General features: G+C 35.4%; 2 protein-coding genes across 2 annotated transcripts; both read right to left on the bottom strand.

The window, feature by feature from the left end:
• Positions 1–449: 449 nt before the first annotated feature.
• p4ha3 (prolyl 4-hydroxylase, alpha polypeptide III) lies at positions 450–11,710 on the bottom strand. Its single transcript, XM_065281512.1, has 13 exons — positions 11,403–11,710; positions 10,946–11,085; positions 10,584–10,807; positions 9,562–9,705; positions 9,423–9,474; positions 9,160–9,323; positions 7,663–7,839; positions 6,886–6,950; positions 3,874–4,033; positions 3,506–3,568; positions 3,338–3,406; positions 1,859–1,955; positions 450–588 (listed from the first exon to the last, which is right to left on the bottom strand). The coding sequence occupies exons 1-13, from the start codon at positions 11,654–11,656 to the stop codon at positions 518–520; spliced, it is 1,680 nt and encodes a 559-aa protein (XP_065137584.1). The 5' UTR covers positions 11,657–11,710; the 3' UTR covers positions 450–517.
• A 7,771-nt stretch (positions 11,711–19,481) lies between these two features.
• On the bottom strand, positions 19,482–20,129 carry LOC141282513 (odorant receptor 131-2-like). Its single transcript, XM_073815577.1, has one exon. It carries the CDS (start codon positions 20,127–20,129, stop codon positions 19,482–19,484), a length of 648 nt encoding a protein of 215 aa, XP_073671678.1.
• Between the last annotated feature and the right edge of the window lie 1,127 nt (positions 20,130–21,256).

The following is a 21,256-nucleotide window of genomic DNA, read 5'->3' as shown; positions in this document are numbered from 1 at the left end:
GTATTCTGAAGAATAGTAAACTCTTAAAAAAAATGTTTGGGTATATTCAACCCAGCATTGGGTCAAAAAGGGACTAGCCAGGCAGCTGGGAACAAAATTAACCCACAAAATATTTATATTTCACCCAACAATGGGTTCATACAACCCAGCATTTTGGGTTGAAACAGCCCAGCATGGGTTAAATTACAAAATAACCAAATTTTTTAGAGTGTATGTAAACATCTGTATTTTCCATATTCATCAAACATTTTGTCATCCAATCACCTGGAAAAGATAAAGAATAGATTGTCTCATCTTCAGGGCTTCTGACAATGACATTGTGACACGTATGCACACAAACAACTGCTACGGCAGTTCAGGCCACTCCAGACCTTCATGTGCCTCTCTTTCCAAAGCTGAAGTCATACGCTATTGATGGCTTACTTCTCATCCTCTCCGTCTTATCTGGGCTCGGTTGCTCCTTAACAAGCATTTCCTCTTAAAGTCCATGTGATCCTCAACCCTTCAGCTGCTATCTTCACTCATCAGGATTGATGCTGCAGCGTCGTCTGAACTCCTGCCCGTACTCATGGACCCACTTGTTGGCAACTGAGAAAAAGGGCGAGATGTTTGTGTGAAATGTTTACAATATCACAGCTAAGGATTACACAACCATTTCTATTTGCCAGACCATCTGACTCGCATATTTCTGATCTACGACATCTTGTCTCTTACTGATATTTGGAGCGAGAATGAGTTGTGACATGTTAACATCTGAGAAATATTAAGCAGGCCATCCTGAAACTTTCGGTATATAATGGAGAAATGTATGTATATGATAATTTATATAAATGATCATCTAAAGCTCTTATTTTGTCTTCCCAACTGTTCTTTGTCAAACTTCCATGAAAATTCTCCCTTGATTATTCATTAAAAGTCTGTGTAAAGTCAGGTATTAACTCATTCACCGCCTGCCTTTTTGAGAAAAGTTGCCCACCTGCATTTTTGTGATTTTAACAAAAGTTTCACAAAATTCCTTGCAGGAAAAATTATCTTCTATAAATATATAAACATACAAATTATATCCAAATAAAGAACACACCTTCTGCTTTCAAACAAACAATAAACAAACAAACAAACAAACAAAATGGGGAAAAAACGTTTCATTATATATTTACTTTTTCCACTTAATTTAACCACTGAAATATGGATATTTCTCTTCAAAAATACAACATTTTGAGCAAAAAGCTTAAAAAATTGCGTTTTTGTAAAGGAATTTATGTTAGAGATCAAACTCAGAATGACTATCAAACATAAAGGCAATTAAAAAAATCATTAAATCTTTTTAACTTCCGTTTTTGATAAATTCGGTTTGGCCATCTAGTGGATAAAAGCGGTATTACACTTTCACTTTGAAATTCGTCCAGAAAAACATATTTATTAGTTAAATATTAACTCATAATTGACGAGAAAACTCGTCAATGGCGGTGAATGAGTTAAATGTGTTAATACCACCCAACCAAATTTGAATGATGGATTAAAATGGCAAGTAAATAAAATAATTCGACAAAATCTTGGCATTCTCTATTCTCAAGCGGTTGGGCGTGTCTGCTGTTTTTGCTGTGAACCATGCGCACTGGTGGGCTGCCTTTTCTCTCAACTTTTCAAGGATGCTAGATTCAAGAGATGAATCTTGTACTAATTGTTGTGAGAAATACATGTGTTCTTTTGCTAATTTTAATAATTAATTTGACAGCGACTGAGAAAAACTAATGCATTAAATTACTGTTAACAAATACAACCTTAATGTAAAATGTTACCAAATACTTTTGTTGGAAAATGCGTAATACAACATCATTCATGTGAGTCATCATTATACCCCATTTATCACCAGCAATAACTGGGCAACCAGCATGAAGAGTGTCACCATCTCCTTGACCATTTCTATGAAGATTCCACCAGAACAGCGCACCATTCTGCAATGAAGAAACAAAAAGTGTACTGACAAATACACTCTGGTTTAACTTTTCATATTAAAGGGACACTCCACTTTCCTTTAAAATGGGCTCATTTTCCAGCTCCCCTGGAGTTAAACATTAAATTTTTACCGTTTTGGAATCCATTCAGCCGATCTCCAGGTCTGGCGCTAGCACTTTTAGCATAGCTTAACACAATCCATTGAATCTGATTAGACCATTAGCATCGCACTCAAAAATGACCAAACATTTACGATATTTTTCCTATTTAAAACTTGAGTCTTTTGAAGTTACGTCGTGTACTAAGACCAACAGAAAATTAAAAGTTGCTGGAATTGCTGCCGTACCATGGGTGCAGCAGGCGCAATGATATTATGCAGTGCCCGAAAATAGTCCCCTTGGTAACTTTCAATAGCAGAGGACTATTTTCGGGCTTGCGTATATCATTGTGCCTTCTGCAGCCGTGTTACGGCAGCAAAGTCCTTGATTATTACGCTAGAATGAGAGTATAGTTCCTAGACATATATGCCTAGAAAATCGCAACTTTTAATTTTCAGTCGGTCTTAGTACACGATGTAACTACAGAAAAGTCAAGTTTTTGAATAGGAAAAATATTGAAACTCTTTGGTTATTTTTGAGCGTGATGCTAATGGTCTAATTAGATTCAATGGATTGTGCTAAGCTATGCTAAAGTGGTACCACCAGACCTGGAGATCGGCTGAATGGATTCCAAAACTGTAAAAATCAAATGTTTAACTCTAGGGGAGCTGGAAAATGAGAATACTTTCTAAAAAAAAGTGGAGTGTCCCTTTAAGGGGCGGTTTCCTGGACAGGTCTTATCCTAGTCCTAAACTAAAATGCAGGTTTGAACTTCCATAATTTAAAATCACCTTGCACTGACATATCTTTTGTAAGGTTTGAATGTATAAACTACTTAAATGTCCTAATATCAGGCATAGACTGGAATTAATCTAAACCCTGTCTGGGAAACTGCCCAATATGATTATTGTAAGTCCTTAGTGTTCTGTAAATCACTACAGAATAATAAATACTACAAATTGTTCTCTCACTGGAAAACATCTTGTTTTTGAATATGAATTTTCTGAAAATTTCTGTGACTATATATTCCTCTGCATATTCACTTATTTCCCCTAAAGGTGAACAAAAGGGCAGAACTGAACCATCCACTGACAGTTCATTTTATTAAAACAACAGTTAATCCCCAAAAACCCTATGATGTAACAGGACACCATGAAATGCCTGACCTCATCTGTTATCACTTTGCAAAGCACACTGAAAACTGAAAAGTGGTGTAGAGTGAAGTTTATAGATGTGTTCTGTCTTGAGTTATCTGACTGTGAAAATAATCTGCGGTATGCTACCTCCACAACAGGAACGCTGAAGTTGCCGTAAATAAAAGCCGTGCACCCTCCTGCTTCCACAGAGCTTAGCTGAAGAAGATGACAATCAACATGATAGAAATCAGTGAATCATTGTTATTGCTAAATAAATGTCCAAACTCACATTCTGATAAACAATTATTTACTTACATATATCATGAACGTCGCCACTCGATTTCCTGTTTTAAGACTGTACAATGGACTGGAGTCAGACTGTTGGTAACAAAATAATACAAAAAAGATTTCATGGTTGCTAAACACATTAGTTACTGTATATTTTTCTTGTCATATCTGCGTTTTTAAGTTTGTGTATATAATACACACAATATTATGGAAAGTTCAGAGTTAAGGAAAATCCAATAAGGCCTTTGGTAAGGAGACCTTGGTTTCACCAGTGTTACCACTATATTTTAAGCAAGCTGCTTAAAAGAGCTTCTTATCCCATATGTAGTTATAACTATAAGAATCTGACATTACGAACTGCATTTAAGTTTTACGGTGTGGTTGGGTTTACTTACTGTGGCGTGATCAAAGTGAGGTTCATAATGTCCACCAATCCCATAATTAACCACTTGCAGATATTCGGCATATGGAGGCTGAACATCCAATCCGGTGACCATAGTGATGCGATGATCCAATTTGCCCACGACTGAATGAGCCGAATCTTTAACCCATGCGCTAAAAGATTACAACAAAGTGATCTGCTGTTTCAAAATTAAATGGCTTCAGACAGTGAGACATTTATATTTACAGTACATAAATATAAGTTATAAATATAATTTAACTTGATATCTTTAATATTGACTGACTAAGATCATGTCAAAGATTGAAATCAATGTATGTGAGATGCTCCTATAGATCAGGGGTTCCCAAATGTTTGATTCTGCGACCTACTTAAGTAAAATCTATCCGGTGACCCACAAACATAAATGTAAATATAAGAAAAAACATTTTTTCTCTTTTATAATTGACTAGATTTTATTAATAAAATGTATGTTTAATTGAAATAGGAAAATACCTTATGGTATATCATATCAAACTCATTGTCATTGGTTGGACTGGTTTTTGTGTCATTCACTGCTACAGTCAAGGGACTTTCACTGCAGAACACGACATCCAGGGGGCGGGGTTGGAATTAGATCCAACTCCTCCCACTTTATATACTTTGTTCCGCCAAATTAACCGTTGTTGCAGCCCGCAATTAGTTGCATCCTCTGGTCGGCAACGTTTGCTCTTATCAGTTTAAGTCTACGTTTAATTAATATTATAGTCGAGAATGATTCATAATTTAGTAAGTAATGATCACAGTTAGTGTAAGGGGAGGTAAGGGAGACGTTTCCGACAGGGTGATATCACTGAAGGGATTTATTTGCGCCTCTCTTGGCTGTACATTATCCCACATAAAACACTAATTTATTTTTTTTATTAGCACATTTTAAAAAAAGTAAACCATGTTTACGAAACCTGTTTCCTAATAGAGACAGAGCGCAGCGCGTCAATACCTGAACCATGCCCACCGGGGGGAAACATCCAACCGTCTCCATTGACTTTGTATTGGAAGAGGCCGCCTCCTTGTCATTTCTGGCTTATAACAAAAAACAGAATAATGCCTAAAAGCTGCTGTGTGACAGGATGTACAGCTAACAAGCCAAAGAACCCAGAAATAAGTTTTTATAAGCTGTTTAGCCGTAAAACTCAGCCTTTAAAGAGAAAAAAGTGGATCGCCGACTACATTTCCCCCTAGTGGACGCAGTTCTACTAATAGGAGTACTTTGAAAAGTTGCCTGTTTCCACTTTTGTGTCTTTAAATGCTCGTTTTTTGGGGTCGACAGCTTATAAAAACTTATTTACATATTAAACTTAAAAACAGAATAATACCTAAAAGCTGCTGTGTGACAAGGTGTACAGCTAACAAGCCAAAAAACCCAGAAATAAGTTTTTTTAAGCTGTCGACCTCAAAAAACGAGCGTTTAAAGACACAAAAGTGGAAACAGGCAACTTTATATATTACTCATCTTAGTAGAACTGCGTCCACTAGGGGGAAACGTAGTCGGCGATCCACTTTTTTCTCCTTAAAGGCTGGGGTTTACGGCTCGACACCTTATAAAAACTTATTTCTGGGTTCTTTGGCTTGTTAGCTGTACATATTGTCACACAGCAGCTTTTAGGCATTATTTTGTTTTTGTTATAAGCCAGAAATGACAAGGAGGCAGCCTCTTGCAATACAAAGTCAATGGAGACGGTTAGATTGTTTTCAACCCGGTGGGTGTGGTTTTCAAATTTGCATAACTGCGCTCTGTCTCTATGGCTGTAAGCAAAGATGCGTTAAAACAAGTTCAAAGTCCCTACAAGATAAACATTCAATTTATTAATTTCTAAATAATTTGCAATATATATGTTAATAATTATGCATATTTAAACTGTATACATTCATAGGTATTAAACTGCATGTGGTAAGATTACTCGTAGTGCCCGAAATGTTTTACTCCAAAACATTATAGCAAAAACATTTACATTTCACCTTAAAGTCGCTACTTTTATTGTAGTCATGAGTAAAGTTTGTTTTTCTGTCAAAAAAACCCTTACTTTAGTTACGACTCAATGCGGAAATGGTAACGCAACAACACATGTATGACATGTCTTGTGGTAAAACTGCCGACCAATCAAAATGCAGTGGGAAGAGATCTCTGAATTTGGATCCAGCTCCACCTCTGGATCTGAATCCAACCCCGCCCCCTGGATCTGGATCCACCCCGCCCCCTGGATGTCGTGTTCTGCAGTGAGGCACTACTGGGACTGCGCGACCCACTGTGTGACCCAGAAGTGGGTCCAAACCCACAGTTTTGAAATGCCTGCTATACATTATCAGACCTTTGCATAGATTTCACAGACATGATGACATATAATCTGCTTTTCAAAAGTTTTGAAATTACATTTTGGAAATTATGATGTGACTAAAAGCATCCAAAATGAATGAAAACTATTTAATCATATTCAGTGGTCACCATTTGTCTAGAATTTGTAAAACCTCTTGTCAAGCAGCTTAAGATGCATTTTAAACAATATTGAAAGAATTTACATCTATTCTGAGCTCTTATTGGTGAACACCAAAGTAAAAAGATTAAAAAAGAAAGTGGAGAAGGTTGGACAAAGCAATTGATTTTACAAATAATTTCAAGTTAAATCAACTTGGACTTAAGTGCACCGAACAGTTCAGTAAAAATCACACTATAAAAATGGCTGGGTTATTTTTTTGGTAAATATTTGACAGAACACACCGCTGGGTTAAAATTGACCCAATGCTGGGTTGTTTTACCTAACTGCTAGATTATTATAACCCATTGTTTCATAACAACAACCCAGCATGTGTTTTGTCCAATATTTACCCAACATGGGTTAAAAATAACCCAACCATTTTTAGAGGTCACTTATTTATTTTAATTCACATTACTTAATGTTTACAGCATTTTAGAGGAAAGTGCATAAAAGACATTTTGAGTTTTTGGCATCTTAAAAAAAATGATTTGTACCTCTTGCTGATGCGATAGTCTGCAGTGGACTGATTTACTCCAGACGCTACCACAGATCTTCTGAGCTGAGAGAGACATGGACAAAAGCATTAAAATCTTGAATTTACACTATACCTAACTCATTGTAAAACTGTGTGCTGGGAGAAACAGTAAGATAAAACCAAAATGTTTAAAAATAGCTTTAAATAAAGTGAATTTTTAGTTTATTTGGAAATCTCACTATAACATAATAAACAAAAACCATTAGCCTGGCAAGGACAAAGACTTTTATTCCTACAGGAAAAATGCAATCACGGAAACATATGATATAATGTTCACGCTGCCCACACACAAACTCTGGGTGTGAGCACATTTGATCCCAACCACATGACGTATTCACATAATGTGCTCTCCATCTTCTCCCTCCAACTCTGTCAGCAGCTGGCGCAACTTATCTGGAAAGAAGTTAAGGCTAATATACAATATTCAATGTCTCCCCGCAGACTTCATGAGGGTTTCTCCATGTCACGGCCTGCTGGCAACTGGCAAGCATATTTTCCATGAGGTATAGAAGTAAGATGAGATTTTAGAATATGTCTTTTTTTTAATAATAATTTTTTTTTGCCACGTCTCAAACATCCAACATCCACATGACATCTAATTTTCAGTAAAAAAAGAACAGGTGTGTTCTGGTCACTCACTTCTCCTTGTGCATAACAGAATGGGTTCGTACTGTATCATTAGTGATGTATCATTACATTTACAATGATGTAGGCTTATTGAAAAGTGTACACTCACCCCTGGCACTGCATAGTCTCTGATGCTTTTAGCCTCCACATTGGTGACGAAACCATGAAAGAGCACAACGTAGGGCTGTTGACTGATCAGCTCTCGCTTCATTGGTTGTAGAAACAGACCAGGGTTGCCATTGGTGAAATAGTCACAAAATAAAGCAGGGTTCTCAAAATGCTTTGGCTGCAAATGAAAGTTTATTGGCATCAGTCATTTTTACAGCAAAACCCCACCCCCTTTCACGTTTTCTATTTTTGCTTTTTTAAAGTTTCTCTGTGCAAGTAAATCCCATAAAGGTTATGCTGAAATACATTCGCACAATACTGGCCAACCACCTGACATCACTGTTCGGTGAAGCTTGGTTGAACTGGTCTGAAACTTCAGTACTTTATCATTAATTATTTAGCAATGATAATCATTTAACAAATGCATTAAATGCTTGAAGCTGCTTTGTTCGTGGTGATATGTGGTTACTTTATTATATTATATACTGTAATATATAATTTAACATTAAGATGCTTTTTTATACCTATTTATTCAAATAATTTAATAAGAAAGGCCATTTTAATTGGTGAAGGACTCTTATTTACAATTTATATTAGTTTTAAGCGGCATAATTTTCTTTTATATACATTTGTAAAACATGCACATATTTCTATAACATATAAATTGATTCATTATATGTTAGTTATTAATATACAGCCTCTGATGAATATTCAGCCTGATCTCACAGGTATTCGTACGAATTTTAAGGGTTGGCTAATTCGTGTGAACTATTAGACAAATCGTATCAAACAAAACATATGATTATTATAAAAAACAATAATGAAACCCCACCTCTAACCCTAAGATCATGGGACGAAAGCAAATTGTACAAAAATATACAAATGTGATCGTACAAATGTATACGAATTCACCACCTCGTAAAATACGCACAAATTTCCATGAGATTGCGTTCACTGTAAAAAAAAATTATATCAAATCAACATATAATTTTATTAGTGCTGGGCATAGATTGATCTCATACAAAATAAAAGTTTTTTTTGCATAACATATACGTTTTTTTTGTGTAATTATTATGTAAATACACACACATTCATGTATGTATTTAAGAAACATTTACATGTGCATATATATTTATTAATATTTTATATATTCTATATTATATATAAATAAACTATATATAAATAAAACATTTCTTAAATGTATATTTATGTATGTGTGTGTGTTTAAATATACATAATATTTACACACAGCACAAACTCATATATTATATACACTAGATTAATCTATGCCCAGCCCTAAATTTTATATTACTTAAACTTAACAAATAAAGTTGAACAGTTTCAATTTGTTTTTATAAGTTATGTCAACTTATCACATGTCAAAACTTAAAATAGTAGGTTGAATTGACTTGCAAAACCAAGTTGTTTTAACTTTATGCTGCATTTTTTACCGTGTTGAAATATTAGATCGGATCACGTGTCTGATGTGTTATAGCACCTGAGAACCTTTTGTTTGGCAGATCTTCTCATAGACATTCCTGGTTTGGAGGTAGGTTGTATCCGGTCTCTTTAAAGCCAAGCCTTGGCCAGGAACTGGTGGACTTTCAACAAGAAGCTTCTCATACTTCTCCACATTTAAAAGTATCCTTCTGTTTACTGGATCTTAAAGACAAGAAATTGATTTGGGTCAACTACAAATTTATCAACTACAACCTTAAATGTGTTTTGTAATAGATATGACGATCATCGCCGTTGGTTTACCATGAAGCAGTAGTTCCTGAGATAAACTGAGGGCATTTGATATGTTTCCTGTCTGAAACAAAATTACATTGAAAAGTCAGCCGGAAATGGTTAATTCAATAGGTTAATATATAAAGATAGACTATAAATATATAACTACCTTAAAATGGGAGAAGGCTAAATGGTCAAGGGCATCTACAAGCGTGCCTTCGTTTTCTGGACTCCACTCAGTTTCTCGAAAGAGCCGAACTGCCTCTTCAAACCACTGCACAGAATGGTAGAAATCCTCCAAATCATATGCCACCTACAAAGGTTTTAATGACATGAGTCAACCAAAAACCACATAGACCTATAACAGAAAAGGCATGATGTTTCTGTGTACTATATCACCCTGACAGACTATAATAAAAGTGTTCCCGTAGCTCAGCTGGCCGGGCATTGCATTAACAGTGCAAAAGGTCATGGGTTGTACACTTCAATTTGCTTTGGATAAAAGCTAGTCATAATTTTTAGTAACCTAAAAATTGGGTTATTCACATTCTTCATGTAGTGGGGTTATTTAAGTCAAAAATATGATTGAATATGAAGTATTAAACTGATTATATTTGTGGAAATCAACAAATTCATGAAGGGGTTTGAGCGGATAAAAACGTTCTTTAAAGTTACAATAGCGTTTTTTACTTTTTACAATACACTGCCAATGAAAATAATAGAAAAAATTGACGTTACATTCCACATGTCTTACACTAGAAGCTGATTTTAAATGAAGTATGAAGGTTTTTGAACAAATATTTAATGACTTAGTGAATAAGCAGGCATTAGTTACTTGGTAGCTGTAGGATGGTGGTCAGGAGAACAGATGGTGCTTATTAAAAGAAGCGATGATAAAGACAAGAAAAACACAACTCTTCTTTCTGTATAAAGTAAGAATTCGAGCCATTTGGTAGTCATTAGTCCAGTCATTCACCACATAAGAGGTATCACCAAGCAAGCAAGTAACCAAGCATATTGAGCAGTATGGAATTTAAATCAGAGCAATAATGCCTGAAGCTTTTCCATGATAGTATTACACGTCTTCTTGATGTGTTGAGCTTATATTGCACAAAGAAAGCATGAAGTTCACAAAGTTTTCTTTGACGACATGTAATGTATTTTTAACACAATTGTGTACACGTGTCCCACCTTTCCAACAAGAAAGCAGTCATCACCAGAGAGGGTATCAGACACAGGGGGGTTGTATATGTCAACAGCACGTCCATTTGTGATTTGCTGGAAATGCCCTCGGACGAGCCCGTCCACGCGAAGATCATACACATCCTGAAGTCTCATCAGCCCCTTCGCTGCCCCCTGAAGATCCTCCAGCTTCGGCATGCTGTCCTCCATCATACTAAATCTCTCCCTGAGGACTAAAGAAAAACAACGGGGCATGTGAAGGACGGAGAGGTAGACTTTAGCAGAAGAACAGCAGAGAAAAAATGTTTGAGACCATATGTGAGATATAAGATTTTGTTTAATGTGTCTGTGTTTGAATGTCAACAAGCTACCTTGAAGGTTTTCTTCAGCTTCATTGCTGTGAATGACATTGGTCCATTCTGATTGAAGTCTTTTAAGCAGTTTGAATGCAACAAGAGGATTTAATATAACTGATGGTTCATTGTGCAATGCCATGACTCTTGATAAAAACCTATAAGTTGTTGAAGAACAAATTTCAGTCCGTACATTTAAACAGATGTAGATGGAGAAATGTTCTTTATAACAATTTAATTTGGTACAAAAACCAATGTTAATCATAGATTGTTTTACTGTAAGTCTTCATTGTAATGCAATTTTTATCCACTTTTTTCCAAAGTTACAAAATCTAAAGTGTCAAATTAATTGTTTGTTTAAAAACTTAGCTACTTAAAAAACTGAAATCTTCATGACTCATGGCAATGGTGAATTATACTATAAAAGTTATCCAAGTTTAAATAATACTGATAGTGTAGTATATAGTTTTCTTACCTTTTAATGTCATTTAGTCTTTGTGTCTCGTGCTCTACGTATATTCTCAAAGGATCGATGAGTTGCCTTTCTGTTAAAACCGCTTCGTTTACACTCATCATCGATGTGAACATCTCACCAAATGATTTGTGCGATATATTGAACAAGTATAAAAACACAAAGAAGTTAAAATATAAAGACATTCTGATAGCATTGTGCTGAAGCCTTAAAAATACGTAAAAAAGTTTTCCTGTCGTGGCTTTTCTGTGGGTCATAACGGGTTTTCCTCAGCTTTCATTCCATAGCGCAGCGTTGCTCACACAGCGTGTGATGACTCAGAGAGAGAGAGAGAGAGAGAGAGAGAGAGAGAGAGAGAGAGAGAGAGAGAGAGAGAGAGAGAGAGAGAGAGAGAGAGAGAGAGAGAGAGATCATTTCAGTCTTTTAACGTCGCCAAATAAACAAATACAACATGAAATATTTACTTCAGTTGACATTTATAAATAATCTAAAAAAGGAAGTGTTCATTTTTTTTACACATTTTTTGTGTTATGCTATTTAACATTATTACACGGCTCTCTGGAATGCTTGATTCTGATTGGTCAGTTGAGACATTTGCAGGTTCGTTCTTTTCAAATAATAACCGCTCCAAAATAATAACGCATAGCCGGACTACTTGCACGAGTAAAATCGCTCCGCGCCAATAAAGATCAATAAAGATTACTGTCTGTTTGGCGCCATCTTGTGACAAACACTCGACAACCACGACAAGACACAGACAGCTTACTGAGACTGAACTTGACAAAATAGAGCATGACAGCTACGAAGCCAACACACAAAAAAATACAGAATGGCCATAAAAACTTCTCAAAGACTGGCTAAAGAGAAAAAAATGGAGACAGACAAGTATGAAGCAGAGGATCTTAATAAGGTATTACGATCATTTTATGCATCTGTGCAAAGTTTCGCGGAAGGATAAAAATGTTAATTTAAAACAAATATGCCAATAAAATGTTTCAAATTCATGTTCATGTCCAGTTTTTTTTCTTATGTGGCAAGTAGCCGTGTAATAACCAGGATAATGTAGAGGCAGCCGGTAGTTATTGGGAAATAAGCCCCTTCAGTGTGATACAAGACCCTCCGCTTCGCGTCGGGTCCTGATCACACTGTCGGGGCTTATTTCCCAATAACTACCGGCTGCCTCTACATTATCCCTTACTTAACGGCTATGTGTCATGATTGTGTTGTTTTTAACACGTCCATTTTATTTAATAAGAAAGGCCATTTTAATTGGTGAAGGACTCTTATTTACAATTTATATTAGTTTTGAGCAACAATGTTTAAATAATTTCCTTTTACATAAACTATATTTGTATAACATGCATATATTTCTTTAACATATAAAGCCATTTATAATATGTTAGTAGTTATTAATATACAGCCTATAATAAATATTCAGCCTGATCTCACAGGTATTTGTATGACTTAAGCATTGGCAAATTCGTGTAAACTCAGAAAAAGCGTATTAAACAAAAACATATGATTATTAAAAAAAAATGAAACCCCACCTCTAACCCTGGGGCGAAATTAAATTGTACAAAAATTTATAAAAGTGATCATACAAATGTATACAAATTACCACCACGTAAAATATTGCGTTCATTTACTGTAAATTTTTCAATCAACTCAACCTATAAAATCAAATCAAATCAACCTATATTTTTATTTTACTTCAACACTGATTGTGTTGTTTTTAACACATCCATTTTTAGAGTGTATTACAAAAAGGTTTTCTAAGCAAGCATTAAAATAGTAGCCTATATAATAAAAATATTGTTATTATTGTTAATATATCAGATATATCAGTATTATATTATTATTCTTATTATTATCATCATCATCGTTATTATTCTTATTATTATATCACTTTACAAAAAGGTTTTATTTGTTAACAATTAGTTAATTAATGCACCATAAAGGTTGATGCATCATCATGTTTGAACCAGACAGGCCTTCTATAAACCTACTGTCCCTTATTATGTTTTAGAAAAATATCAGTGTTTATCATGGACAATAAATACATGTGCTGAGTGTGAAAAAAACCCTCACTTAAAATCAAAACTTTAATGTTCTGCTTTAGCTAGCATCATGTGTGTGTGTTTTACCAGACATTTAAATAAACATATAGACATGAATATACATTTACATTTAAATAAACATATAGACATGAATATACATTTACATTTAAATAAACATATAGACATGAATATACATTTACATTTAAATAAACATATAGACATGAATATACATTTACATTTAAATTAAATGTGTGCAAATGCAATGAAATGGTTTGTACAAAGTAGCAAAATTAAGCCATAGCAATCTTAACAGTTAAACACACATTTGCAGTATAAGATAAACATGATAAATAAAGCAGCACTGGTTTTTGCCAGTATGGTCTGTACAAGCTCAGTCAGAGTATATTTATTTATCAGTGAAGCAATTAAAACTTAAAATAAAATGATAACAATACATTAAATAAGGATATTTGTAAAATACAGTATATTAAGAATATGTGATATATTATTAACATGAATATAAAACATCATAGTGTTTTAACTTCATATAATATTGTGTAACTGTACAGAATATATCAACCTTATTCATGTATTCTGTGGTGAAACCTTCTTAAGTGCACAAAATGCATAATGTTTCAAAGCCATGAACAACTTTTTATCTCTCAGCCCGTATACAAGTGGACATAAGCACCGTGGGGAAAGCATAAATACAACATAATTAAAATACCTGACTTCCACGTAAACATAAATATCGACATCTAATAAAGCCTCCTCAACGAACGGACACCACAGCTGGACCAGTGAGAGCAGCATCTGTACTCCATGCAACATCACAGTTTTTAAACCTCGTGCAGCTGATTTACTATCAGCAGAGGTTGCATGTTTTGCAGCTTGAGTTATTTTGACATAACTAAATAAAATGGCACAGAACATTACCACAAAGTACATGTTAGTCATAACTATCCTCAGATCGTATTGCCAGCTGTGAATGACAAACACTTCTATCTGACATATAGCATTTGACAAGTATATGTATTGAGGAACCGAGGCCATGTAGATAACAAACATTGTAATGGGCTCTATAGAGCAGACAGCGTGGATGATGATAATGCTGTGGAAAGATCTGGGAACGCTGGAGAGCTCTGAGTGTCGCAGGGGCATACAGATGGCAACGTAACGCTCCAGACTCATAGCAGTGAGAGTCAGAGGAGAAGTAAAAGTCAATATGTCCATTGCATAACACATAATAAGACATATCCATACAGGAATGGCAACGTTGAGGAAGATTAACATGAGGAAAAAATTTGCCAAGAACAAAAACAGCCAGTCACAAAACAAGGCATGGGCGAAAAATATGTACCGCATCTTGGTGCGAAAATAGTCCTTTGAATAAAATGTGAAAATTAATAAGCTATTCACATAAAGGAAGAATGCTGACAGTGTAAAGACGATAATGACTTGCTCTCTTCCTCGTGGATTTAAAAAGCCTGTGCTGGAGTCTGTTGAATTGTTTTCTACCATTCTTAAAAAGGTTCCCAGTCTCAATTAATACACATTTCTTACAAAGCTATATTACATGAGAAGTAGAAAAAAGCATAGATGTAAAAAGCACTTTGTTAGTGACAAACAGATATATGTCTTTCAAAATGGCAAGACAGTTCTGAAATGAAAGGAGGAGTGAGCAGGGTTTTTACAGTCTAGGCAGGTCTTAGATGTGCTCATGGGGAAATAACTGACAGCCTGTCAATGATGGTATTTTTAGAATAGTGCAAAAAAGCATAAACAGACACCGAATGTGCCATCTTAAGGACTATATTCAGAGCTATTGTTACCCAAAATACAACATTTGGACTTACAGATAGAATAAATCAAGACAACAGAGCTATTAAGAAAAGTACAAATTAGAGAAAACTATGATTTATTGTTTTATGTGCTATTAAGGTTTGCCTAGCCTGGTATGTAATACTAGAATAAAAAATGATTGTTGCCACATACACACTTTTTATTTCACTGTTGGGCAAAATGCAGAAATTTTATAGGTTGGGTTTGTCCATATTTTACCCAACCAGTGGTTGAAATTGGCAATGGATGAACCCCAATCAGATGAATAGTCCATGACAATGGCCAAGATTTGGATTTGTTTCCAGTAAGCTAGTTCTAGTATTTATATATTTTATATAGTGGCAAGAAAAACTATGTGAACCCCTAGGAATAAGCTGGTTTTCTACAGTGATTTGCCATAAAATGTGATCTGATCCTCATCTAGGTCACAACCACAGACAAACACGATGTGTATGAGCTGACAACGCAAATAAATCTATTTCTTGTGTCTTTTTAAAAAACACCCATTAAACATTCACAGTGCTGGAGGAAAACATTAGTGAACCCTTACACTAATTACTTTAATAAAAGCTCATTTGTGTCAGAAGCTGACAAACTGGAGTCCAATTATTAAAATGACTTTAAAGCTGTGGTTAAGTGCAACTTTAATTGATTAAAAGACACTTAAACATTTTAAGTTTGCTGTCCTTAAGAAGCATCAGCTCTTCTGAACCATGCCTTCCTAAAGATATCCGATCAAGAGTTGTTGCACTCTATAAGGCTGAAAAGGGATACAAAACAATTTCAAAATGTTTAGACATTCATCAGTCGACAGTTAGACAAATTGTCTATAAATGGAGACAGTTTATAACCTTCCTAGAAGTGGACGCACAGCCAAGATGACTTCATAGGCACAACACAGAATACCCAATGAAGTAAAAAAATAACAACTAAAGGCTTGAAGACATCATTGGAACAGGCACATATCTCTGTTCATGAGTCTACCATACGTAGTCTTTGAACAAGCACGGTGTGGTGGCCGAAGACTTCTTTTTTTGAGGGCGCACGATGCGAAGTTCGCCACAACATGTAAACTCACCTAAAGGATTATTAGGAACACCTGTTCAATTTCTCATTAATGCAATTATCTAATCAACCAATCACATGGCAGTTGCTTCAATCCATTTAGGGGTGTGGCCCTGGTCAAGACAATCTCCTGAACTCCAAACTGAATGTCAGAATGGGAAAGAAAGGTGATTTAAGCAATTTTGAGCGTGACATGGTTGTTTGTTCCAGACAGGCCGGTCTGGGTATTTCACAATCTGCTCAGTTACTGGAATTTTCACGCACAACCATTTCAATGGTTTTCAAAGAATGGTGTGAAAAGGGAAAAACATCCAGTATGCAGTGAGAGTCAGAGGAGACATCTGGTTTTATGATAAAAGAGATGCTCGCGTTTGCCAGATACTCGCAAAATATCATGCATAATCAGAGTTTACTGTTAAGGGAGTGTCTTGCATGTATTTGAGTGTCTTTTTTATCATAAATGGTTTTGTGCAGCAGTCACTTATTTTGATAAAACATGTGATGCACATGGTTCACGATGCAACAAACCCATATTTTGAAAACACAAGCAACACATATTATTGAATTTGCGCCCCTCGGATAAGCAGTCACAAGCTGCCACTGACGGTGTCTATGGCAGGACACCACGGAGAAAGCTGCTGCTCTCCGAGAAACATTGCTGTGAGCCTGAAGTTTGCAAAAGAGCACCTTGGCAACCCTAGTGCTACTGGGAAAATATTTTATGGATTGATGAAATAAAAGTTCGGGAAAAATACTCTGGTGCAAAAAGTGCACAGCTTACCAACATCAAAACTTCATCCCAACAGTAAAGTATGGTTAAGGGAACCTCATGATTTTGGCATGCTTTGCTGCCTCAGGGTCTGAAACACTTGCCATCATCCAGAGGAAAATGAATTCCCAAGTTTGAGCCAAAAATTCCTTCTGTGCAGGTCTGATTCAGAACTACTAAAAACACTTGCTTGACTTGCTGCCAAAGGAGGTTCAACAAGCTATTATATCCAAGGGTTCACGTACATTTTCCTCCAGCACTGTGAATGTTTAATGGGTGTTGTTTAAAAAGACACAAGAAACTAGAATTATTTGTGTGTTGTCAGCTTATGCACATTGTGTTTGTTTGTTGTTGTGACCTAGATGAGGACCAGATCACATTTTATGGCAAATCACTGTAGAAAAACATTTTGTTTTTCACGTACATGGTTATTTTGAAAAACGGAGACCTTTCCCTTCGCTTGCGCCCTTTGTTTACACGCAAACAGAGAACTAGCCTCTGAATCCGATTCTTTCGGAAAACTCCAGCCAGAGTGGAGATTTGGAAAATTTTCGGTTACACGGTTGCATGTAAACTGAGACAAACGGATGTTTAGGCAGCCAACGTCACAGTGTGTGCCAGACCTCGCACCTACGCCAAAAGTGAGACCTTGTTTAAAATAGGAACAGGAAGTGATTTGTTTCATTTTGTTTCATTTTGTTGATCACTTATTTAAAGGGACAATAAGTAGGATTTTCCCCCATCTAGTGGTGAAATTGAATTTTGCATTCAAACGAATAGTGCTCTCTAGCGCCTCGCTTTTCCAAATGCGTGTTGAAACTACGGTAGCCTTCATGTACCCACTGATCTTGTTGTCTTGTTGATCTTGTTATGAATGAAAACGCGTTGTGGAACCGCGTTGGTAGGCTAGTGCTTTTTGTCTCTCTCTGCTCTTATAATTGATCAATACGGCGAAACGACATGGAAACCTCCTTGGACTTACCCGTTCAATGTAAGTAAAGAGAAGAAATTCTAAGCTTATAAAAAGTGAGATCATTGGCAGAGGTCATTTGACACCGATGAGGACATATTTATAAAAAAGATATTGATTTTGATTAATCAATTTTATTTGCATTTGCATTTATGAGTGGGGAATTCTGTAATTTTGTTTAAATCTGATTATTTAAAATAATTGGACTTTCTTGCACATTGCACTGTTATTTTGTATTTCCTGTTAAACAAACTCAACAAACTATTTGTCCCCATTTTGAAAACACAATCTGAGCCCAAGTGAACCACACTCCAGCCCACCTCTGCAAGCCGGCCAGGGTGCGATTACCCAAACGCGGTTTGGTTTGGATAGTGTGAGTGGACTCTAGGCCTTTAGTTTCACCCAGCAGGTGAAACAAAACACACGGAGTGAGGTTCTAACAGTGTTTTTAATATTAATCCTTTTTGCAATATGTGTAAAATTAAACATGTTACTTTGAAGCATTTCTTCAGAAATCTTCAAAACTGTGTAACCTCCACATCATTAAGTTATTTGTTCACAACATAAAAGCAAATTCTCATTGTTTTGGACAAATTGCAAATGATTTAGTACAATCATGCACTTTACAGGCTTTTTAACAGGACATCCAAGATGTTCTGAGGAATATTTTAAAATCTTCATATTTAGATTTGATTTCATACATAGATTTGAGAGGTATAGTAAAGTTTCAAACACACACGCATGCACGCAGACACAGACAGACAGACAAAAAGGTGACTGAGGAAAGAAAAGATTTATCATGTTTGAACCAGACAGGCTGCAGTATAAACCATGTAGGCCTACTTCCCCTAATTATGTTTTAGAAAAATGTCAGTGTTTATCATGGACAATAAATACATGTGTTGAGTGGTCTGAATGTGACAAAACACTTGCAAATCAAGTTCAGAAATAAACTTTTATGTTCTGCTTTAACTAACATCATGTGTTTGTGTTTTAACAAACATTTAAACAAACATATAGCAATGTATAATGTGAACAATAATGAGAAATGAAATGACTTGCAAATGTAATGCAATCGTTGGTACAAAGTAGCAAAATTAAGCCATAGCAATCTTAACAGTAAACACACATCTGCAGTAAGAAAAACATGATAAATAAAGCAGCACTGGTTTTTGCCAGTATGGTCTGTACAAGCTCCTGTCAGTGTATATTTATTGTTTTTTTATGTTTTTTTATCAGTAGAAGCAATTAAAACTTAAAATGAAAATACATTAAAAAAGCATATTTGTCAAATACAGTAAGAAGATGTGATACACTATAAACATGAATATAAAACATCATGTTTTAACTTGATATAATATTGTGTAACTGTACCTTATTCATATATTCTGCGGAGAAACCTTTTTAAGTGCACAAAATGCATAATGTTTCAAAGCCATGAACAACTTTTCATCTCTCAGCCCGTATACAAGTGGACATAAGCACCGTGGGGAAAGCATAAATACAACATAATTAAAATACCTGACTTCCATGTAAACATAAATATCGACATCTAACAAAGACTCCTCAACAAACGGACACCACAGCTGGACCAGTGAGAGCAGCATCTGCACTCCATGCAACATCACAGTTTTTAAACCTCGTGCAGCTGATTTACTATCAGCAGAGGTTGCATGTTTTGCAGCTTGAGTTATTTTGACATAACTAAATAAAATGGCACAGAACATTACCACAAAGTACATGTTAGTCATAACTACCCTCAGATCGTATTGCCAGCTGTGAATGACAAACACTTCTATCTGACATATAGCATTTGACAAGTATATGTATTGAGGAACCGAGGCCATGTAGATAACAATCATTGTAATTGGCTCTATAGAGCAGACAGCGTGGATGATGATAATGCTGTGGAAAGATCTGGGAACGCTGGAGAGCTCTGAGTGTCGCAGGGGCATACAGATGGCAACATAACGCTCCAGACTCATAGCAGTGAGAGTCAGAGGAGAAGTAAAAGTCAGTATGTCCATTGCATAACACATAATAAGACATATCCATACAGGAATGGCAACGTTGAGGAAGATTAAGAGGAGGAAAAAATTTGCCAAGAACAAAAACAGCCAGTCACAAAACAAGGCATGGGCGAAAAATATGTAACGCATCTTGGTGCGAAAATAGTCCTTTGAATAAAACGTGATTATTAATAAGCTATTCACATAAAGGAAGAATGCTGACAGTATGAAGACGATAATGATTTTCTCTCTTCCTCGTGGAATCGAGAAGCCTGTGCTGGAGTCTGTTGAGTTGTTTTCTACCATTTTTTAAAAGTTTCAAGAAATACACATTTCCTATAAAGCTACACTACATGAGAAGCACAAAAAAGGCATATACGTAAAAGGCACTCTTTGTTAGTGACAAACAGATATATGTCTTTCAAAACTGCAAGATATGTTCTGAAATGATGAAAGGAGGTGTGAGCAGGGTTTTTACAGTCTAGGCAGGTCTTAGATGTGCTCATGGGGAAATAACTGACAGCCTGTCAATGATGTTATTTTTAGGATAGTGATGTCAATACAAAAAAAGCATGAACAGACACAAAATGTGCCATCTTAGGACTTTATTCAGAGTTAGATAGAATAATTCAAGACAACAACAGAGATATTAAGAGAATTTTAAATAAAAATAAAAGAAAACTATGATTTGTTGTTTTATGTGGGCCATTAAGGTTTGTCAAGCATGATATAATACTAGAATTAAATGCTACACTATTGTTTAACTCATTCACCGCCTGCCTTTTTGAGAAAAGTTGCCCAACTGCATTTTTGTGATTTTAACAAAAGTTTCACAAAATTCCTTGCAGGAAAAATTATCTTCTATAAATATATAAACATACAAATTATATCAAATTAAAGAACACACCTTCTGCTTTCAAACAAACAAAAAACAAACAAACAAACAAACAAAACAAAATGGGGAAAAAACGTTTCATTATATATTTACTTTTTCCACTTAATTTAACCACTGAAATATGGATATTTCTCTTCAAAAATACAACATTTTGAGCAAAAAGCTTAAAAAATTGCGTTTTTGTAAAGGAATTTATGTTAGAGATCAGACTCAGAATGACTATCAAACATAAAGGCAGTTAAAATAAATC

The sequence above is a fragment of the Paramisgurnus dabryanus genome, chromosome 8, assembly GCF_030506205.2.
Source record: "Paramisgurnus dabryanus chromosome 8, PD_genome_1.1, whole genome shotgun sequence".
In the NCBI taxonomy this organism is placed as follows: Eukaryota; Metazoa; Chordata; class Actinopteri; order Cypriniformes; family Cobitidae; genus Paramisgurnus; species Paramisgurnus dabryanus.
The sequence above is the reverse complement of the archived record's forward strand: the minus strand, read 5'-3'. Positions and strand labels throughout refer to the sequence as shown.